This window comes from Hemicordylus capensis, chromosome 2 (genome assembly GCF_027244095.1).
Source record: "Hemicordylus capensis ecotype Gifberg chromosome 2, rHemCap1.1.pri, whole genome shotgun sequence".
Lineage (NCBI taxonomy): Eukaryota > Metazoa > Chordata > Lepidosauria > Squamata > Cordylidae > Hemicordylus > Hemicordylus capensis.
In genome coordinates this window covers 261,201,084-261,220,865 of record NC_069658.1, presented here as the reverse complement: position 1 = coordinate 261,220,865, position 19,782 = coordinate 261,201,084, and the positions used below count along the sequence as shown (strand labels likewise).

The 19,782-nt window shown below is 41.1% G+C and overlaps 1 protein-coding gene across 6 annotated transcripts in view; it reads right to left on the bottom strand.

The window, feature by feature from the left end:
- Nucleotides 1-19,782, bottom strand: part of LOC128346886 (inactive serine/threonine-protein kinase TEX14-like) — a 50,476-nt gene that overhangs the window by 29,504 nt on the left and 1,190 nt on the right. For 5 of the 6 annotated variants that reach the window (XR_008317267.1, XR_008317268.1, XM_053300645.1 and 2 more), the window contains exon 1: nucleotides 4,038-4,182. The exons of the other annotated variant lie outside the window; for it this stretch is intronic. Coding sequence is in view for 1 of the 5 variants with exons in the window: in XM_053300645.1 (XP_053156620.1) it covers nucleotides 4,038-4,117 (80 nt within the window). In the remaining 4 variants the exon portion in view is untranslated. Of the gene's footprint in view, nucleotides 1-4,037; nucleotides 4,183-19,782 lie in introns of those variants that run through there. 6 annotated transcript variants of the gene reach the window in all.

Here is a 19,782-nt window from a genome sequence, read left to right as displayed (position 1 = left end):
TGTTGCGTTCTTGTGCAAAGCCTTCCATAAAGGGGTGACTGGGCAGAGGATCTGTTCCAACCTTTTGACCTATTCTTTCCTGAAACATTATCTAGTTTCTTCAGTGTATACCCAGTGCATCAGCATATCACGCAAATATGCCTGATAGAATTTCAAAGCAAGAACTTTGGTACTACAGATAATAACATTGCTAAAATCTGGTGGGGTCTGAAATCCTTAAAACATGTTTTGAAATCCAGCTTTGTAAAACACAGTGAAAAATATAAAGATTTGTGCTATAAAAGCCTAAGACTTAATTTTTTTTAAAGGGTGGCAGGTAAATTGGTTTAAAAAGTGCAAATCTTAGCAGAGGGGCATGCCAGCAACCAGATCTCATAGGAAACGATGTATTACTGTTCTTGTTGCCTGTTCTATCGTATTATGAGGGACCTACTAAGGTTGCTAAGAGTCGACACTGACGGCACCTAATCAGTCACTAAGTCCTATTTGCACATTATGCTCAACACTCATACATGGGTACAGATCTGTAAACAGGTACAGTTATTAACATGTTACGTTGAATACAGGTACAGCAGTACATTTCCTATGTGTTACTATGTACTTGGTGCTGTACCCAGTTTCACTTTTAAAATACAGGTACACACACACACACACACACACACACACACACACACACACACACAGAGACTACGTATGAGCGTACATATATCTGAATGCAGCTACGACATCTGAATAGGGCTCTGTACTCCCTCATGTAATGCACACATACAAAACAGCCTAGACTGCAATTGCATGCTGACGTACCTGGGAATAAGGCCCAGTGAACCCCGTGAGCTGCATGATGACCTATTTACTTCTGTGTTAATGTTGTATTTATTCTGTCTGGTTCTTTGAATAAAGGATGAAATAGACGAACAGTATCAGCTGAGATGGTTCCAACAACAATGCAAAAAACAGCTGATGAAAAAAATATTTATTCCAATGTGTTTCCAAAAAATATTTCTCAAGGAATAAACACAAAATAAAACCTCTGCACTTGTGTTCCCTATAACAGGGATTCCCAGATGTTGTTGACTACAACCCCCATCATCCCCAGCTGCAGTAGCCTTTGGCTGGGGATTATGGGAGTTGTCAACAACATCTGGGAATCATTGTTACAGGGAACACTGCTCTTCACCTCTATATAAAGAACTACAAGAATTATAATACACAAAATATACAAATGGACAATATCATAGGCCCATTAAAACATATGTACTTTAAACTAATAGACTTCCCCAAATAGAAGGAAATATTAAAAAATCCCAGCTTGGATTCTAAGGCTTGACACCATAATTCCTAATGGGCTAAATGATATGTCCCTTGCAAACTAATTCCTCTGTATTACCCCAGTCCTTTGGGTTTTGTGCCTTGTGGGGGTTAGCATTGCTTTTAGTTTTAGTAATGAAGTGAACTTCTAAAGAATCTCTTTTTGAGAACGTATAGCCTCAGCATTATCTTTTCAAAACAGGCACTGGATTTTTCTATTATAGCATACATCATTACAGCTGATGTACGTATGCAAGTTTGTACAGGATATGGATGTCCTTTAATTTAACTGTTCTTAATATATGTGCTTTATTGACTGCAGAAAAACCTTTGATTGTGTCGACCATGTCAAGTTGTGGAATATCCTTAGGAAAATGGGCATCCCAGAACATCTCATTGTTCTCATGAGAAACCTATACACAGGACAGGAAGCCACAGTCCAGACGGAACATGGTGAAAGAGAGTGGTTCCAGTTCGGCAAAGGAGTAAGACAAGGCTGTCTACTTTCTCCTTATTTATTCAACTTACATGCTGAATATATACTGAGAGAAGCTGGGCTGGAAGAAGATGAGCACGGTTTTAAATTTGGAGGAAGAAACATCAATAACCTGTGCTACACTGATGACACCACTCTGATAGCTGAGAATCAGGATGATCTGCAAGTTCTATAATGAAAGTCAAGGAGCACAGTGAAAAAATGGGACTACAACTAAATGTAAAGAAGACGAAACTAGTGACAACAGGTACAGCAACCAGCCTCAGAACTGATAATGAAGACAGTGAAGTAGTGGATAGCTTCTGCCTTTTAGGATCGACCGTCAACAGTAAAGGATCCAGCAGTCAAGAAATACGCTGCAGACTAGCACTTGGTAGGATTGCAATGAAGGCCTTGGAAAGGCTATTTAGGTGTTGTGACATGTCTATACCTACAAAGATTAGAAAGGTTCAGCAGTGGTTTTCCCTGTGACACTCTATGGATGTGAAAGCTGGACTTTGAAGAAGCAAGATAGAAAAAATATTGACATTTTTGAACTTTGGTGCTGGAGAAAACTTTTGAGGATACCATGGACAGCCAGGAAAACAAACAAATGGATCCAGAATTTTCACTCAAGGCACAAATGACAAGGCTCAAACTATCATACTTTGGACACATTATGTGAAAACCCAGCTCCCTTGAGAAATCCATAATGCTGGGGAAAGTTGCAAGAAAGAGAAGAAGAGGACAACCAGCAGCAAGGTAGATGGACTTGATTACAACAGCGATGAATACACCATTGAGAGACCTTAAAGGCCAAGTTGAAGACAGATCATCCCGGAGAAAGTCTATTTATGTGGTTGCTAGGAGTTGACACTGACCTGAAGGCACTTAATCAATCAATCAATCAATCAATCAATCAAAGAGAGACCAGAGAGAGCTGGGTCAGTGGAAGGATCTATATAGATTTTTAAAAAATAATACTTTCAGTCTGCTTAGGACTTGGGCAAGAGTGCATCTCTCTCTCTCAGGCAGACAAGTGGAAGTAAAGATTGAGTTGTTTCCTATATATATATATATATATATATATATATATATATATATATATATATATATGTGTGTGTGTGTGTGTGTGTGTGTGTGTGTGTGTAGATAGATAGATAGATGTGTGTGGATGTGTGTGTAATACTTTAGGTTCATGTTATGGATTATATACATTACTGTACATTTGACTGTTGGGATTTTTAAAGCTAAGTTTAAAGTACATGTGTTAAGAAGTATATGATATTGTCCCTTTGTGTATTTTGATATTATAATTTTTGTAGTTCTCTATATACATATGTGCAGAGGTTTTATTTTGTGTATTTTCTGTTTGTAGATATTCCTTGGAGTTGTTTTTTTTAAACATGTTGGAATAAATATTTTTTCATCAGTTGTCTTTGCATTGTTCTTTGAAGATCAGCTTATACAGTCACCAGTTGCTCTTAATCATAAGCATGTTTGCACATTTCATATGCCTCTTTATTTCACAAACTTCAGGCTGCGTGGTGGTGTTCCTCCTTCTGCTTCCCAGTTCTCTTTTAAAATCTGTTGCTTCTCTTAGTCTGACTCCCTCTCTGTTTCTTGATCTCAGGTCTCTCCCCACCTCTGCTTCTGCCTTTGCTTTCTGCTCTCTCCTTCCATCTCTTACCTAACCCCACATCTAGAGTGGCCGTTTCTCTTTCCCTCCTATGGTCCACCAAATCATTCAGTTCCCATATCTCACGCCCTTAGTATAGGTTAGATATGAAGTACAAAAACAAACAAAACCCCCACTTCTATGCCATGCTTTGTTTTTTGCCATTTTGGAGTCAAAGAGTAAGAATTTCACTGTGGGGCTGATTGTAGTGGGGTTCAGGTATATCTTCAGACGCAAGACTATATGTCCTGTTAAGTCAGGGAGTTCTCCTCACAGCAGGCTTTATCATGAGTTTTCTGGGTGGCTTTCCTGCAAACTCAAAGTTATCCCAAAAACCTGGTGCAAAAAAGTGGATTTTTATTGCTCCAAATATAAATCGGGCTGCACTCTAACATGCAGTGAAAAACCCGAATTGTGTGTGAAGTGGCTGCTCCCCGACTTCAGAGGTAAATCTGCCTGATATGTGAATGCACACCCTCCATTCTGGAGGAGATGTGAGCTAAAGGGCTTTTGCCCTGAGTGGAAAATGTCTAGGCAAAAGGGGGGAAAAAGAGGTATTCAGTAGCAAATTCAAACCTTTGTTGAAGAAAGGTATTTCCAGACAGGTAGATTGACTTCATTGTCTCAGGATGACCAAGGGTAGAAATAATATTCATGCAGACATTGGGTGCCTATGTGAAGAGCTAACTTGTTAGGATCTTCTGTGTTGCAGAGACACACAGTACAGTGGTCTCTGGGTAATAGAATGCCTAATGAGAATGCTCTGCTTTATAGAACCCCTTTGTGATGCAACGGTCTCCCCATTACCCTGTCACATCTTAAAGCAGCTTTACAGTAACAGAGAAAGATAATGGGGGTGGGGGGAGACCAGAAAGTTCCAAGACATGTTTGCTTGCAGAGAGCCAGCGTGGTGTTGTGGTTAGAGTGCTGGACTAGGACCGGGGAGACCTGAGTTCAAATCCCCATTCAGCCATGATACTAGCTGGGTGACTCTGGGCCAGTCACTTCTCTTTCAGCCTAACCTACTTCACAGGGTTGTTGTGAAAGAAAAACTCAAGTATGTAGTACACCGCTCTGGGCTCCTTGGAGGAAGAGCGGGATATAAATGTAAAAATAATAATAATAATCTCCCACATCTGTCTCACCCTCAAAGCTAGTCTTAGAAGAGCTTCCTCTTGGCATAGGTTTATTCTGAATCTTGTTCACAGTTTACCTTATGGTCAACCTATATTTGTATACTTTTTAAAAAAATGTAGATGTGTGAATCAACAACTGAGTAGGAGATAAACACAGTGAAGTAAAGTCATAAATCAAAGGACTATATGAATTGCGGCTGCTACCACACCAGCAGGCATATATCCATATGTGAAAAGCAGATCCAGTTTGTGGTCAATGGACTGTCAAGACACTATTAATCTCTGGCTTCACTGAAAAGAATTTCAGGCTATTCGCTCTGGGAAATGTGATTAAGTGGAGTGGAACCAGATATATGTAGTAGTTAGGATTGTTGAATTCTGTTGCAGTTTCAGATTAATTTTCAAGCCCATCAAAGAACAAGGCTGAGACATTTTTATTAGCCTACTTTCCTTAAAGTAAGCTAGTTTATGAGATTACCCAGCCCTGTGTGTGTGTGTGTGTGTGTGTCTCCTTATCAACTCTGCAATGCCTGGACATAGTTTGTGGTGATGTCATCCACCCCAATTCAAGATGACAGATGCGAGAACATTTGAGGTGGAAGTAGGCTAACTTGTAAAGATGGTAATTATCAATTAAGATTATAATGTAAGGAATGTAGACAGATTAGTTCTTATCAGAACTTCTTGTTGTAAGGTGACTTAAGGTTGGACAATGTAATCTGGGCAATTACAGAACATTAAGGGCTGACGACTATTGTGAGTAATTCCTATGGTCAGTCTGCCTCTGTTATTATTTATTAACATTTCTGAATACCTTTCCACTCAAATGGAATTCTCTGGTTATGTGGAAATAAAGCTCACTTGAGTCCACACTATATCTGAGGGTGCATGTAGCCACCTTGCTGAAGTTAAGTAGATCTGGATCTGGTCACTGATTGGATGGGAGATAGTAGGATGTAAACATACATGATCTTACAAAGTGAATCTTGGCTGTATTTTCCCCCTTTGTGTAGTCCTCCCACAAACTCTCACAATGGTATAACCAGTTTGCATAGGACAAGATTTAGAGAGAGGTGGGATCAAGAAATGCCTTGCTTTGTCACTTTCACAAAAAAAATGGAAAAATGAAACACTGAAATGAAAATGCGATGCCCAGGGGCGTAACTACCATTAGGTAAGGGGAGGCGGCTGCCTGGGGCCCCCCATGCCTCGAGGCCCCCCCCAGAGGCAAGTCACATGACTCCCCAACACCTGCAGAGCTTCGGTGCCGTGGAAAAGCCAACCCCAAGTTCGGAGCAAAGGCTGCATGCATGCAGCAAAGTCCTTGTCTGCAGAAGCAACTCTGAGCCGGGAGCGCTCTTCCCCATGGGAGGGTGGAGGGACAGGGTTAAAGTGAGGGAGTGGAGTTTTCTAGAGAAGCTGGCATAATGGCGATGTGAGTGTGAGTGCACTATATATTGTGAAGTGTGTATGTATCAGCAAGGGGCCCATTTTAAAATTTTGTCTCTGGGCCCACTCCAGCTTTGTTACGCCCCTGGCTATGCCTGTGTATATATCTAAAAACATCCAGGGAGATGTGTGTTACAGCATTAAGAGGGGGAGCACCTGCCCAGCCTTCTGTCAATTTCTAAACCAGAAAATGGCATTATTGCAGGGGTGAGGGTAGGATGGTATCTTGTTGGTGTTTGCTTCTTTTCTGGTTCAGGAAACTTTGCTTACTTCTCAGATTTAGATAATGCCTTTAGAGAATGCCTGTAAAATAAATAATTTATTTATTATGTTTATATTTTATATCCCACTCTTCCTCCAAGGAGCCCAGTACTACATACTTAGGTTTCTCCTCACAACAACCCTGTGAAGTAGGTTAGGCTGAGAGAGAAGTGACTGGTCCAGAGTCACCCAACAAGTATCATGGCAGAATGGGGATTTGAACTCTGATCTCCCCGGTCCTAGTCCAGCACTCTAGCCACTATACCATGCTGGCTCTTGTTATGATCTCATGTTATGAGATCACCCAGCATTCTGTGAGCTTGCCCACCCCCCACAAACTTTGCAATGCCTGGACCAATATGAACCAAATCGGGTACAGTTGTCGGGACACATAAGGACACCTCAACAGCATAGTTTGTGGTGATGTCATCTACCCCAATTCAAGATGGCGGATGCATGAATGTTTGAGGTACAAATGGGCTAACTTGCGAACTGCCTAACCGATTTTGACCAAATTTAGTCCAGTTGTAGGGACAGTGAAAGGAAAGTAGGCAGATTAATTCTTACTAGAACAACTTTAAATAAAAGATGTAAACTGCTTTTCTGAAGTTTGGAGTGGTATATAAAAGTTCTGAAATATTAAATAACAAATAAATATAGAGTTTCAGAAACATATCTCCCAACTTATGGCCCTCCACAGCAAGTTATGGTAAAATACACTAAAATATTTGTCTGATAGAACAGATATGATTTTTAAAATGTTGTGGCAGTGAAGTTTCCAAGCATTCTTCAATTAGAAAGTCATGTTTAGATCTCTAGCAATGCATTCTATACTGCTTCCAAGAAATCAGGTTGCAGTGGAGAGAATGTCTTCTCCAGTGTGGCCTTACCTGAACTTTGCAGCTGAAGAAGTGAGCCAGGAACAAAAAGGAGATGGAAATAGGGCAGTTCTAAGAGTGCAGAGAGACCTTTTGGCAGGGCCCAGCATGGTCATTCATGATCTCAAGGGAGGCAAGCCAAGCATGAAAGGGGAGAGAAGATGAGTTGCATTGTGAGGAGGAAGCACTCCCCTCAGCCAGGAGCAGCTCATGCTAATGAGCCAGAGGTAGGGGTGCAAAAGGAGGCACATCTTCTTGGAGGTTAATTTTCTCCTCCCTCTCCCATCATGCCCCACCCGAGACATATGCTGCCTGCAGACTGGGTATTCATCAGGTAGAGCTGTGCAGGCAGCCTGCACACGCCTACCTGATGAATGGCCAGCCTGCAGGCAGTAGGGCTCTCATTAATGCTAGGGTGGAGCTCTATGGGAAAGAGAGGAGAATATTGAGCTCCAAGAAGGAGAGGCAGCTATGCCTCCTTTGGTGCCCTCATTGCCAGCTTGTTAGGACAAGCTGTTCCTGCCCACAGCATTTATGTATTATTTATTTTTCTTTGTGAACTTTGGTTGAAGAGTGGTATATAAATATTCATTGTCGTAGTAGTAAATGTGTGAATGAGACAGTGGTGCCAGGAGAAGGGGTTTAAATTTGTTAGACACTGGAATACATTTTGGGGAAAGTGAAGCCTGTACAAAAGGGGCAGGCTCCACTTGAACCAAGATGGAACCAGACTACTGGCACTTAAAATCAAGAAAACTGCAGCGCAGCTTTTAAAATGATGCCTGGAGGGTATCTGGTTTGGCCATCAAAATCCCCTAAAGTGCGAGGATGCACATGTTTCGGATAAACCAGAAGGGGACAGAGTAGAGCCAGACGTAGAACCGAAGGAAACACATGACAGCTTGCCCAAAAGGTCAAATGATGAAGGGGGACAGAACACACTAACACCAGGTGAGGGACTTAGCATATAGGTATCTATATACCAATGCCGGAAGCCTCCAAGCAAAGAAGGGTGAGCTGGAGTGCTTGGTTACTAATGAAAACATAGAAAATAGTGGGCATGTCAGAAACCCGATGGAACGCTGAGAACCAGAACAACATTGTCATTTCGGGATATAAAAACTCTACAGAATGGACAGGGAGTGGAGGATTGGGGGAGGAGTAGCACTGTATATCAAAGAAGGGATAGATTCCAACAAGCTAGAAAACGTAGGTGGACCAGAGTCCTCAACAGAATCATTATGGGTAACATTATGAGGACTGAAAGGAAATGTGTTACTAGGGACGTTCTATCAACCTCCGGATCCAAATGCTGAGAGTGACCTGGAGTTGGAGAAGCAAATAATCAAAGAGACACAGGGCAGTAATAATGGGTGACTTCAACTACCCACACATAGACTGGGTAAATTCACATTCAGGCAGGGTGGATTTGATTTAAATCAAACTGATTTAATTCACGATTTAAATCACGATTTAAATCACTAGTCAGTAAGGCTTGATTTAAATCATAGTTTTCTACATAAAGACTAATTCTTGCTGGTATAACTTTAATATGCAAGTAGATGAAGATTTTTAGAACAACAACTTTTCATATTAGTTTTTTTATCCCCAGTTTAATAGGTTAATCATTCATATTTGGACAACTTTTCTGTTGTACTTAGGAAGGAGAAAAATAATCATTACCTTAATAATAACAATTTAAATAGATTTATTCAACTGAAACAATAACATTACAGCATATGTTATTTGCTTAAACAAACATCCATGTTTGTTAACTAATTTGGCTAAACAAAATATATATATTTTAAGAAACTTAGACTGTCAGCCCAGCCTACACATGAAAAACTTAAATACTGTCCTCTGTAGCTCACTCGTCATCTTCATCTTCTTCTTTGTTCATAATCTGGAAAAGAAAAACAAGCTTTCCTGCTTTATCGGGTCCCAAACGATTTCTCAATTTAGAATGAATGAGTCCAAAGGAAGAGAATATTCTTTCAACGCCTGCAGAAGAAGCTACTGCTGTTAAAAGTGAAATCATTACTTGAACAGTCTCTAAATCTAAGTGCTTAAGTGACTTCCACCAGTTCACTGGTGTGACTTTCTTTAAAATATCTTCAGCAAACATATATTTCTTGAATGGTTCCCCCTTAGCTTTGAAGTTTATTATAGTTGGCATTACAGATGGATGATTGCTGGATACCCATGTCATAGCTAACTCCTCTTCCTCAGCACTTAAGTTTTGACCCTGGTACTGGATATTGACAATATTTGCCAAAAAATGAGCTGGAGACAGTACTTGTCCCATTGGTTTTTTAATGCTTGTAATTTAATTCCGTCCATGTGTAGTTCTGTTTTTAAGTGTTCACTCAGTTCCTTCCAAATTTCAACAGCATCAGCAATAAAACAGCTATTTTTCTGTATTTTGTTTAAAGATTCAGAGATGGGTTTCAGGATGCTCAGCATATGTTCAACATTTCTCTTAAGTCCAATGTTGAGGATTTTGGCCGTGACAGTGCCATCTATTTTATCTTGATTTTGTTCACAAACTGTCATCAGAATAGGCCAGTTCTTGATATACTGCTCAAAACAGTCCACCACAGAGTTCCATCTAACATCTTGTGGGAGCGTTAGCTTGGTTCCACCCATCCTTTTCAGAGCTGCTTCAGCAAAGTGATTGTTACTGAAGTATTTAGCAATTTCAACAACATTAGTCTTTATTTCTGGAACACTTAAGTCTTTGGCTAAGAGGTGCAGCAAATGAGCACTGCAACCATATGTTATTAGCTTTGTATTCCCTTCCTGCTCTTCTAAATTTCTTCTCATCTTGGATACATTTGCAGCATTGTCTGTGACCAAACTACGTACTAGACATTTGAATTTTTGTTCACATGTTATTATAGCTTTTACTGCCACTTCTTGTAAGTATTCTGCTGTGTGTGCATTTCCTGACGTATCAATTGTTTGTGCAAGGAAGACTTTCCCTTCTTCTGTTGTTATACAAGCACATACAATAGGATCATTGTGGACATTACTCCACCCATCAATACTTAGGTTAACAATTCTACCCTCCAGAGCTGTTGCACATTGCTCCATTTCTCTGTCATACACTTTATCCAGCAGTTTCCCTGCAACATCTGCTCTGCTGGGTGGACTGTATCCTGGTCTCAGTGACTGAACCATATTAATGAAATGTGGGTTCTCAGTCAGACGGAAAGAAGAGTTCGTTGCATAAACAAACTGGGCAATTTTTCCATCAATTAACTCTTTTTCTAATCTGCTAGTTTTTATCACAAACTTATCTATGGTGGTTCCAGGAGGGAAGGATTTTTTCTTTCTTTTAGGTGATAGTGATATGTGGCTGTGGGTGTCTGATGATGATGCTAATGAAGCACTATCCTGGATGGATAACTCTGAAACTGTAGAACAGGAGGATGGTGATCTTGAAGGTGGATAGTTTCCAGAATCCATGAATTCCCCTAAACAAAAAAGTCAATGCTGTTATTTTATTGTTTATACAATTTCTGCTTATTGTACACAGCACTGCCCCAAAAGGAATATTTGCTTTTCTTCATAACTGTACCAAATGACAGTAACATGCAGTAATAATAAGAAATATAATTTTGCTCAAACATGACAGTTCAAGGCAGTCTTTAGAAATATTATATGATTCAATAAAAATGTTTACCAACCTGAAGATCCTGCCTGTTCAAATGTGTTTCTTTGGTCATCTTCATCACAGCACTTCTCATGATGTTGCCTCATTCAGGCCACCAGGCCTTGCATTTCTTTGTTGCAGTGTTTGCATTTTGCACGCATGCCTGCCTTACCGATAGGTAAAGGAACTTCATTAAAACATTGCCAAACTGGGTCTCTTTTACGGCCTGCTGCCATTATAGGTTTTTTCCTCCAAGGAAAGAATGTGATAAACCTCAGGTCATACACACAAAAAGATCCAAAGACTTGTCTGTCTGTGGCTATGCAGTATTGTGCTCAGAAAGTTTCACTTTCATTTTGTACTGCTTGTCTGCTTGCCCCCCCTCCTCACACTTAGTTTCACTTTCTTCTTGTGCAGATCTATTCCACTCCAAACAATCAGAAAAATATTGTTTCTATTCTATTTCACTGAACTTCTTGAAACTTAGCACTGAAGGCATTGATTCTGTATTCATAGGTTTGTAGAACAATAGGATTAAGGTCTTTTTCTCAACTCTGTTCATGTCATAACATTTTTGCTGTGAAGAAGAGGCATGTGATCTCTGCTGAGTCAAATTCAGTTTTGAGAACTGCAAAAGTAAACCAAGCATCTGTGATAATATCTTGTAGGCAGAGAAACTGCCCAATAATCTTACAAAAACCTCTGGAAGAGCATGACATTGTGAATGGATTAATGGAATTTATTTACCAAAAAAATTAAACATATACAGCCTTATTCTACATAATTAAAAAACTAATCTTTATTTCATGATGGAATAACCTTTGGATGGTAATATATTTTCCTCAAAAAGCATTTTATTTTAAAAAATCTGATTTAAATCAAAAAAATCTGATTTTTTTGATTTTTTTAAAAAAAATCATTGATTTTTATCCACCCTGCATTCAGGTAATGAAAGAGAGGCCAAATTTCTAGACATGCTAAATGACTGTGCCTTAGAACCGTTAGTTGTGGAACCAAGCAGAAAGATGGCAACCTTGGATTTAATCCTGAATTGTGCCCAGGACCTGGTGCGAGATGTCAGAGTTGCAGAACTATTGGGTAGCAGTGAACATAGTGTGATCCAGTTCAGCATCTATGTATGTATGTATGTATTACATTTATATCCCGCTCTTCCTCCAAGGAGCCCAGAGCGGTGTACTACATACTTAAGTTTCTCCTCACAGCAACCCTGTGAAGTAGGTTAGGTAATATATTTTCCTCAAAAAGCATTTTATTTTAAAAAATCTGATTTAAATCAAAAAAATCTGATTTTTTTGATTTTTTTAAAAAAAATCATTGATTTTTATCCACCCTGCATTCAGGTAATGAAAGAGAGGCCAAATTTCTAGACATGCTAAATGACTGTGCCTTAGAACCGTTAGTTGTGGAACCAAGCAGAAAGATGGCAACCTTGGATTTAATCCTGAATTGTGCCCAGGACCTGGTGCGAGATGTCAGAGTTGCAGAACTATTGGGTAGCAGTGAACATAGTGTGATCCAGTTCAGCATCTATGTATGTATGTATGTATTACATTTATATCCCGCTTTTCCTCCAAGGAGCCCAGAGCGGTGTACTACATACTTAAGTTTCTCCTCACAACAACCCTGTGAAGTAGGTTAGGCTGAGAGAGAAGTGACCGGCCCAGAGTCACCCAGCTAGTATCATGGCTGAATGGGGATTTGAACTCGGGTCTCCCCGGTCCTAGTCCAGCACTCTAACCACGACACCACACTGGCTCTCTGCAAGCTGAGAATTGTCAAGGAAGTCCAATACAGATGCATTGGACTTCAGAAGAGGAAACTTCTCAAAAATGAAGGGACTGGTAAAAAGGAAGTTGAAAGGGAAAATCAGGAGGGTCAAATCACTCCAGAAAGCATGGAGCTTGTTTCAAACCACAATACTAGAAGCTCAGTTGGAACGTATATCAGGGAGGAGGAAAGGTACCACCAAGTTCAGGAGGAAGCCAGCGTGGCTAAAAGTAGAGTCAGAGAAGCTATAAAAGGGAAGAAGACTTCCTTCAGAAAATGGAAGTCCTGCCCAAATAAAGAGCACAGAAAGGAACATAAATTCTGGTAAAAGAAATGCAAGGAGACAATGAGGGATGCAAAAAGAGAGTATGAGGAGCCTATAGCTAGAAGTGTCAAAGGGAATAACAAAACCTTCTTTAAATATATCAGAAGTAGAAAACCTGTCAGGGAGGTGATTGGCCCCTTAGTTGATGGTGGCATGAAAGGGATTATTAAGGAGGATAAGGAGATTGCAGTGAAGCGGAATGAATTCTTTGCATCTATCGTTATGGTGGATGATACTGGCCATATACCCTCTCCAGAATTGAGCTTTTCAGGTTTAGTGACTGAAGAACTGGGACAATTTGAGGTGACAAGGGAAGATGTTTTAAACTGTCTTGAAAAACTAAAAATTAACAAATCGCCAGGGCCAAATGGCATCCACCCAAGAGTTCTGAAGGAACTGAAATGTGAAATTGCTGATCTCCTAGCAAAAATATGTAACTTGTCCCTACAATCAGGCTCTGTACCAAAGGACTGGAAAGTAGCCAATGTGACTCCAATTTTCAAAAAGAGATCCAGGGGGGATCCGGAAAATTACAGGCTGGTAGCTTAACTTCAGTGTTGGGTAAATTGATTGAAAGCATACTTAAGGACAAAATTGTTAAGCATATAGAAGAAAAGGCCTTGCTGAAGGAGAACCAGCATGGCTTCTACAAGGGGAAGTCTTGCCACTAACCTTTTGGGGCTCTCTGAGAATGTCAACAGGCATGTGGATAAAGGTGATCTGGTTGACATAGTATACTTGGACTTCCAAAAAGCTTTTGACAAAAGTTCCCAACCAAAGGCTCTTGAGTAAACTTAGCAGTCATGGGATAAGGGGACAGGTTCATGTGTGGATCGATAACTGGTTGAAGGACAGGAAAAAGAGGGTAGGAATAAATGGGCAGTTTTCTCAATGGAGGTAGGTAGGAAGTGGAATCCCCCAGGAATCAGTGCTCTTTAACTTCTTCATAAATGATCCAGAAATTGGGTTAAGCAGTGAAGTGGCCAAATTTGCAGATGACACTAAACCATTTAGGGTAGTGAAATCTACAACAAATTGTGAGGAACTCCAAAAAGATCTCTCCAAACTGGAGGAGTGGGTGACAAAATGGTAAATGCGGTTCAATGTAATCAAGTGTAAAGTGATGCATATTGGGGCAAAAACCCCAACTTCACATATACGCTGATGGGATCTGAGCTGTCGGTGACTGATCAGGAGATAGATCTTGGGGTTGTGGTGGACAGCTCATTGAAAGTGTCTTCTCAGTGCATGGCAGCTGTGAAAAAGGCCAATTCCATGCTAGAAAACATTAGGAAGAAGAATGAAAACAAAACTGCTAATATTATAATGCCCTTATACAAATCTATGGTGAGGCCACATCTGGAGTACTGTGTACAGCTTTGGTCGCTGTATCTTAAGAAGGATATTGTAGAACTGGAAAAGGTGTGGAAGAGAGTAACCAAGATGATCAGGGGCGTGGAGCACCTTTCATTATGAGGCTAGACTACAGCATCTGCTGCTCTTTACCTTGGAAAAGAGGCAACTAAAGGGAGACATGATCAAGGTGTATAAAATTATATATGGAGTGGAGAGGGTGGACAGGGATAATTTTTTCTCCCGCTCTCACAACACTAGAACTGGGACTTACCCCATGAAACTAAAGGTTGGGAAATTTAGGATCAACAAAAGGAAGTATTTTTTCACACAGTGCATAGTTAATCTATGGAATTCTTTGCCATGGGATGTGGTGATGGTCAACAGCTTGGGTGGCTTTAAAAGGGCATTAGACAATTCATGGAGGACCAGTCTATCAATGGCTGGTGGCTGTGGGCCACCTCCAGCCTTGGAGGCATGATGCCTCTGAATAACAGTTGCAGGGGAGCAACCGGAGGAGAGAGGGCATGCATATACCTCTTGCTTGTGGGCTCCCCAAAGGCATCTGGTGGGCCGTGTGAAATAGGATGCAGGACTAGATAGGTCTTGTGCCTGATCCAGCAGGCCTGTTCTTATGTCCTTCTCATGTGCCATTTATCTATTGAAACAAATGCAAATGTGCTAGAACAAATCATAAATACTTGACTTTCAAACAGAGAGATACTTTCAAGGATTAGTTTGAGTCCTGCCCTTTTCTTTGCTCATCTGTGTTTTGTGTTGCAATTTGGTGTTATCCCTTATTCTTTCCTGCTTTCTTAGTCAGAAATGTGCATGGAGATGCAAACTTTCATAATACAACTCTGGTTTGGGTGGAAGTGGTGAGTGATGAAGTTGTGTGTTGGTTGATATACTGGGCTGGAAAAGAGCCAAAGAGCTTAACACCAATTTGCTGTCCGCTTGACACAGATGACTCTAGCAACATAGAATGATCTGTGACTGCAAGGTGGTAACTGGAAGAAATAATCCAGTTTTCTAAACACACCCCTGTTGCTTGACTCCTCTCCACTTTCCCCCATACCTGTTGAACCAGCATAGTTAGACACACTAGGGCCTTTTGCCTGCATATAAACTAGTTCAGGAGTCATCACTTCCTTCTGTGATAAACACCTGAAGAGGTGCTTATTTAAGCTTTATTATTGACCTCGACCAGTACAGAAATGCAGTCTGAAGTGGTGCTGAGAAGTTAAGGCTGAAAAACATTTTAGGGCTTTTCTGCACTAATACTGAAATTGTGGCAATAGTGCATTTTAGCCATTTCACAGTATTTGTGGTTTTTCTATGACAACAGCATGACATCTCCTATAACAGATTGTATGGACTTATCTATATTAGAAACATGCTGCTACTGAGCCAGGTGGGGGCAGATGGGATCTTGGTGACTGCAGCTACTGCTGCCCCCTGATAATCCACCACCTGAGGTGACTGTCTCAGTTTGCCCCATTATGAGACCAACTCTGTTCCCAGGGACATCTAGCTTTCCACTGTTGGAAACGGAATGCTGGGCTACTTGTTGGGCGTATTATCTGATCCATCAAGGTAATTGTAATGAGGGAAGACCCTACAGACCGTGTGCAACAAATGTACATATATTGCAAAAAGAAAGAAAGAAAGAAAGAAAGAAAGAAAGAAAGAAAGAAAGGAAGAAAGGAAGGAAGGAAGAAAAGTGGGGGGAGTCAAGCACGCTTGCTTGACCATGTGCCACTGAAATAATGAAAGAATGAATTCCAATAAACTAGGAAGTTTATGACTATGTTATAACTATGTCAAAATACTGTGATGAAAGATGACTTGGGAATTGCTGTGCTTAGTAACAGCAAGTACATGTTGAAAACCCATGTGGATTTTCCAAGAAACACCTGTAGAACTGGAGTTGACCAGTACCTTCAGTATCCAGCTTATGCATCCCCCCCACCCCGACACCATGCAAACAATCTGTGTTCCCTCCTGTCACTATGCAAAGGAATATCTGGGCTAACTGGTTCATCTTTCAAGATGTATGGAACGGGTTTGTGTGTCCATCTTCCTGGATCTGCCTCTCACATTAGTTGCCTGGATCTGCCTCTCAATTAATTGTGCTAAGTGTACACTTGTGCAATTTCAGAATATCACAATTATGTAACATACAAACAAACAAGGAAGGAAAATTCCTGATGCTGGAAAAATCCTGATGCCAGAAACCGGGAAGGAAGAAGAATTATTGTTTGCAGTTACATAGCTGTCAAGCTATGGCAATCAGTTTATGGGATTTCTACACACACACTCACTCACTCATTTTTGGAAAATGAATGGCCTATATGAGTGGGGAATAGAGTAGTGGTGAATGAGCCACAGGTCTATCAACAGCTACTAGTCAGAGGGCCACCTCTAGCCTCAAAGGCAGGATGCCTCTGAGTACCAGTTGCAGTGGAGTAACAGCGGGAGAGAGGGCATGCTGGACTAGATGGGCCTTGGGCCCGATCCAGCAGAGCTGTTCTTATGTTCACTCTCCTCTCCCCATCCCGGCTGCCTTGCTCTGCCTCATTTAGCCCACTGCTGCATTGGAGAACTGGGTGAATAAGCAGTCTGGGCACCTGGGGTTAATGACACAGTGGGCTAAATGAGGCAGAGCAAGTTGGCTGGGGTGATGAGAGTGGGAATGAGCTGCACTTGCAGCTCATATACTACCCTCCCCCCCATACAGACCTCTACTGCTAAAAGCTAAAGCAGTGTATTAACTTGATTAAGACCAACCAAAACAAAGTTATAAATGGCAAGATTTAGAATTCTCCAGAACATTTCATCACTGGATAACAACCCCCCCTCCAAAAAAAAAAAAAGGAGTTGTGGGGTGGGAAGCTGGGCATGGTGGCAAAGCCAGCAAGTCTGCAGTTTAAGAGGCTAAGGAATAAGATAGAGCATAGGAGTTGATGAACGTTGATTAGTCCCTTCAGATTTTGGTCACTGATTCCAGGATGCAGGCAGGGTTACAAGGACAAACAGTGTTTAATTGTTCTGGAAAATGGACAAGACAAAGACAAGCCCCGCCCCTGTATCTGACATCATCAAGCCCCACCCCCTCACGATGCTGCCGCTGCTCCTACAACAGATCCGTCTGTGTACTACATACAAATACGATGAATATTTATATACTGCTTTTCTATGCTGGCCTTGGGCTGAAATAAACAAATACATACATACATGCTTTTCAAAAAAAGTTCCCAAAGTGATTTTTAGGAACTGAAAAGTGGTATATAAATATTCGTTGTACATATACTGTGTGTGCGTGTGCGTGAGTGGGGTGGTGGTTTGGGAGCTGCTGGCCAAGTGCTGTGCTCCAGAAAAGCCAGGCATTTACCTTCTGCCATTGCTGCTACTAGGGATAGCACAGCGGCCACCCCAGTCCCTGTTCAACACCCTTGCAACCCTCCTTGTTAGATCATGCATACTGCCTCGATTGGGCTACTGATCCTGCTGTGCTTCATCCAATACCTTATTCCTTCTCTTTCTCCCTCCCCGCTCGCCACAATAAAAATAGAAATTATAAATCTTCAAGAACTCATAGATGCTTGGTGAAGTTTAAACACAAATGTTTCTTACGTCCTTCTCGGTGGTTGTCTCCCCCACCCCTGTCCCCCAGAACTGAAGGACATGGATTACATGGATCTGAGAGTAGTCACTTTACATACATTTCTTTCAGCTTTTATCTGGGTGAATTTTAAGGGCATATTACAAGCAGGTGGATGATGAGCTGTGGTAGCTAATGCAAGATCAAGGTTGGAGTGGGCCTAGGGACAAAAAGGGAAGGTGGGCCCCCTTGCTCCCTGTCTTCTTTCTCTCCCCACCCCCCAAATATTTGTTGTAGAAAACCTGTAAGGACATGATGAGAACAAGATTCTTAGAATGCCCTTTCTTTCCATTCTACGCATAGAAGATTACACTCCCTTTATATATGCATACACTTTCAGACACTTACTTGCGCAAGCATATGCCCCTAGCTCAGAAACATTTTTAACATATATGCCTACTACTGTGACCTGATATATGCGTACAAACAAACCTAGCAATGTTCCTTTCCCTATCTGTGCACTCCCCGCAGCCACATACATATACACAAGCTGTTTATTCCAAGCAAACAGTCTTGAAGTTATAATTTAGAGCTACCACACCTCAGAAAGGGGGTCAGAAACTTATCAAAGTTGCTCCAAGGACTCTGGATACCACATGAGAAGTAAGAAAGGAATTGAATTTTGAGGGCTGGCAAAATATGTACACAAAGGACAACAAAATGACCCATGGCTAGATTTAGCCCTACACTTCCAGACATAAGAAATGAGAAGCACTGAAAATAATGGGAGAGGAGAGCTGGTCTTGTGGTAGCAAGCATGACTTATACCCTTAGCAAAACAGGATCCCCCCTGGTTTTATATGAATGGGAGACTAGTAGTGTGAGCACTGTCAGATATTCCTCAGGGGATGGAGCCGCTCTGGGAAGAGCTGAAGGTTCCAAGTTCCCTCCCTGGCTTCTCCAAGATAGGACTGAGAGAGATTCCTTGGACAAATTGCTGCCAGTCTGTGAAGACAATACTGAGCTAGATAGACAAATGGTCTGACTCAGCATATGGCAGCTTTCTATGTTCCTAACTCCATGCATACTTCTGAGCGGTTTCTCACATGTTTTCATATGGCAGCTTGCACTAGAAAGAATGGTAAAGTACAAGTGTAGATACTCTGCCAGAAAACTGAACATGGACTTGAATTTTGAGTAAATCTCTCCTGTACTGAAACAATGATAGATAGGCCTTGGTTTACAGTTCAAAGTGATTACAGTATATGTCAAGCAGAAGGAAAAGCTACAAGTCTGCTATCAATTTAGGTTTATATGTTCACCAATCTGATTTCAAACAGGACAATAGAATGACATGCATGCAACTATCCCCATTTCTTAGGATTTACAGATAAGCATTACAAGGCCAAGAGAGCTTTTAAAGGGACTTTCCTGTGATCTGATTCGCAAAGCCTGATTTTGAAGAAAGTGTATTAAAAAGATGTGCTTTTGCTGATGGAGGAGGGGGAAAAGTTTAATGTTTATTTAAGCAATTTGTGAGGCTACTTTCAAGAAGCTGGGATATGTTAGTCCACTACAAGCTTATAAAAGACACAGTATGTGTTATTTATATACTGTTACAAGCATCGGATAAAAACTAGTTAGTCAACAAGCAGAAGGTTGCAGGTTTAAATCCCTGCTGGCACTATATTGGGCAGCAGCAATATAGGAAGATGCTGAAAGGCATCATCTCATACTACGTGGGAGGAGGCAAAGGCAAACTTCTCCTGTATTCTACCAAAGAAAACCACAGGGCTCTGTGGGTGTCAGGAATCGAAATCAACTTGACAGCACGTTACCCTACAAGCATAAGAAGCCACCTAACGGCACGGC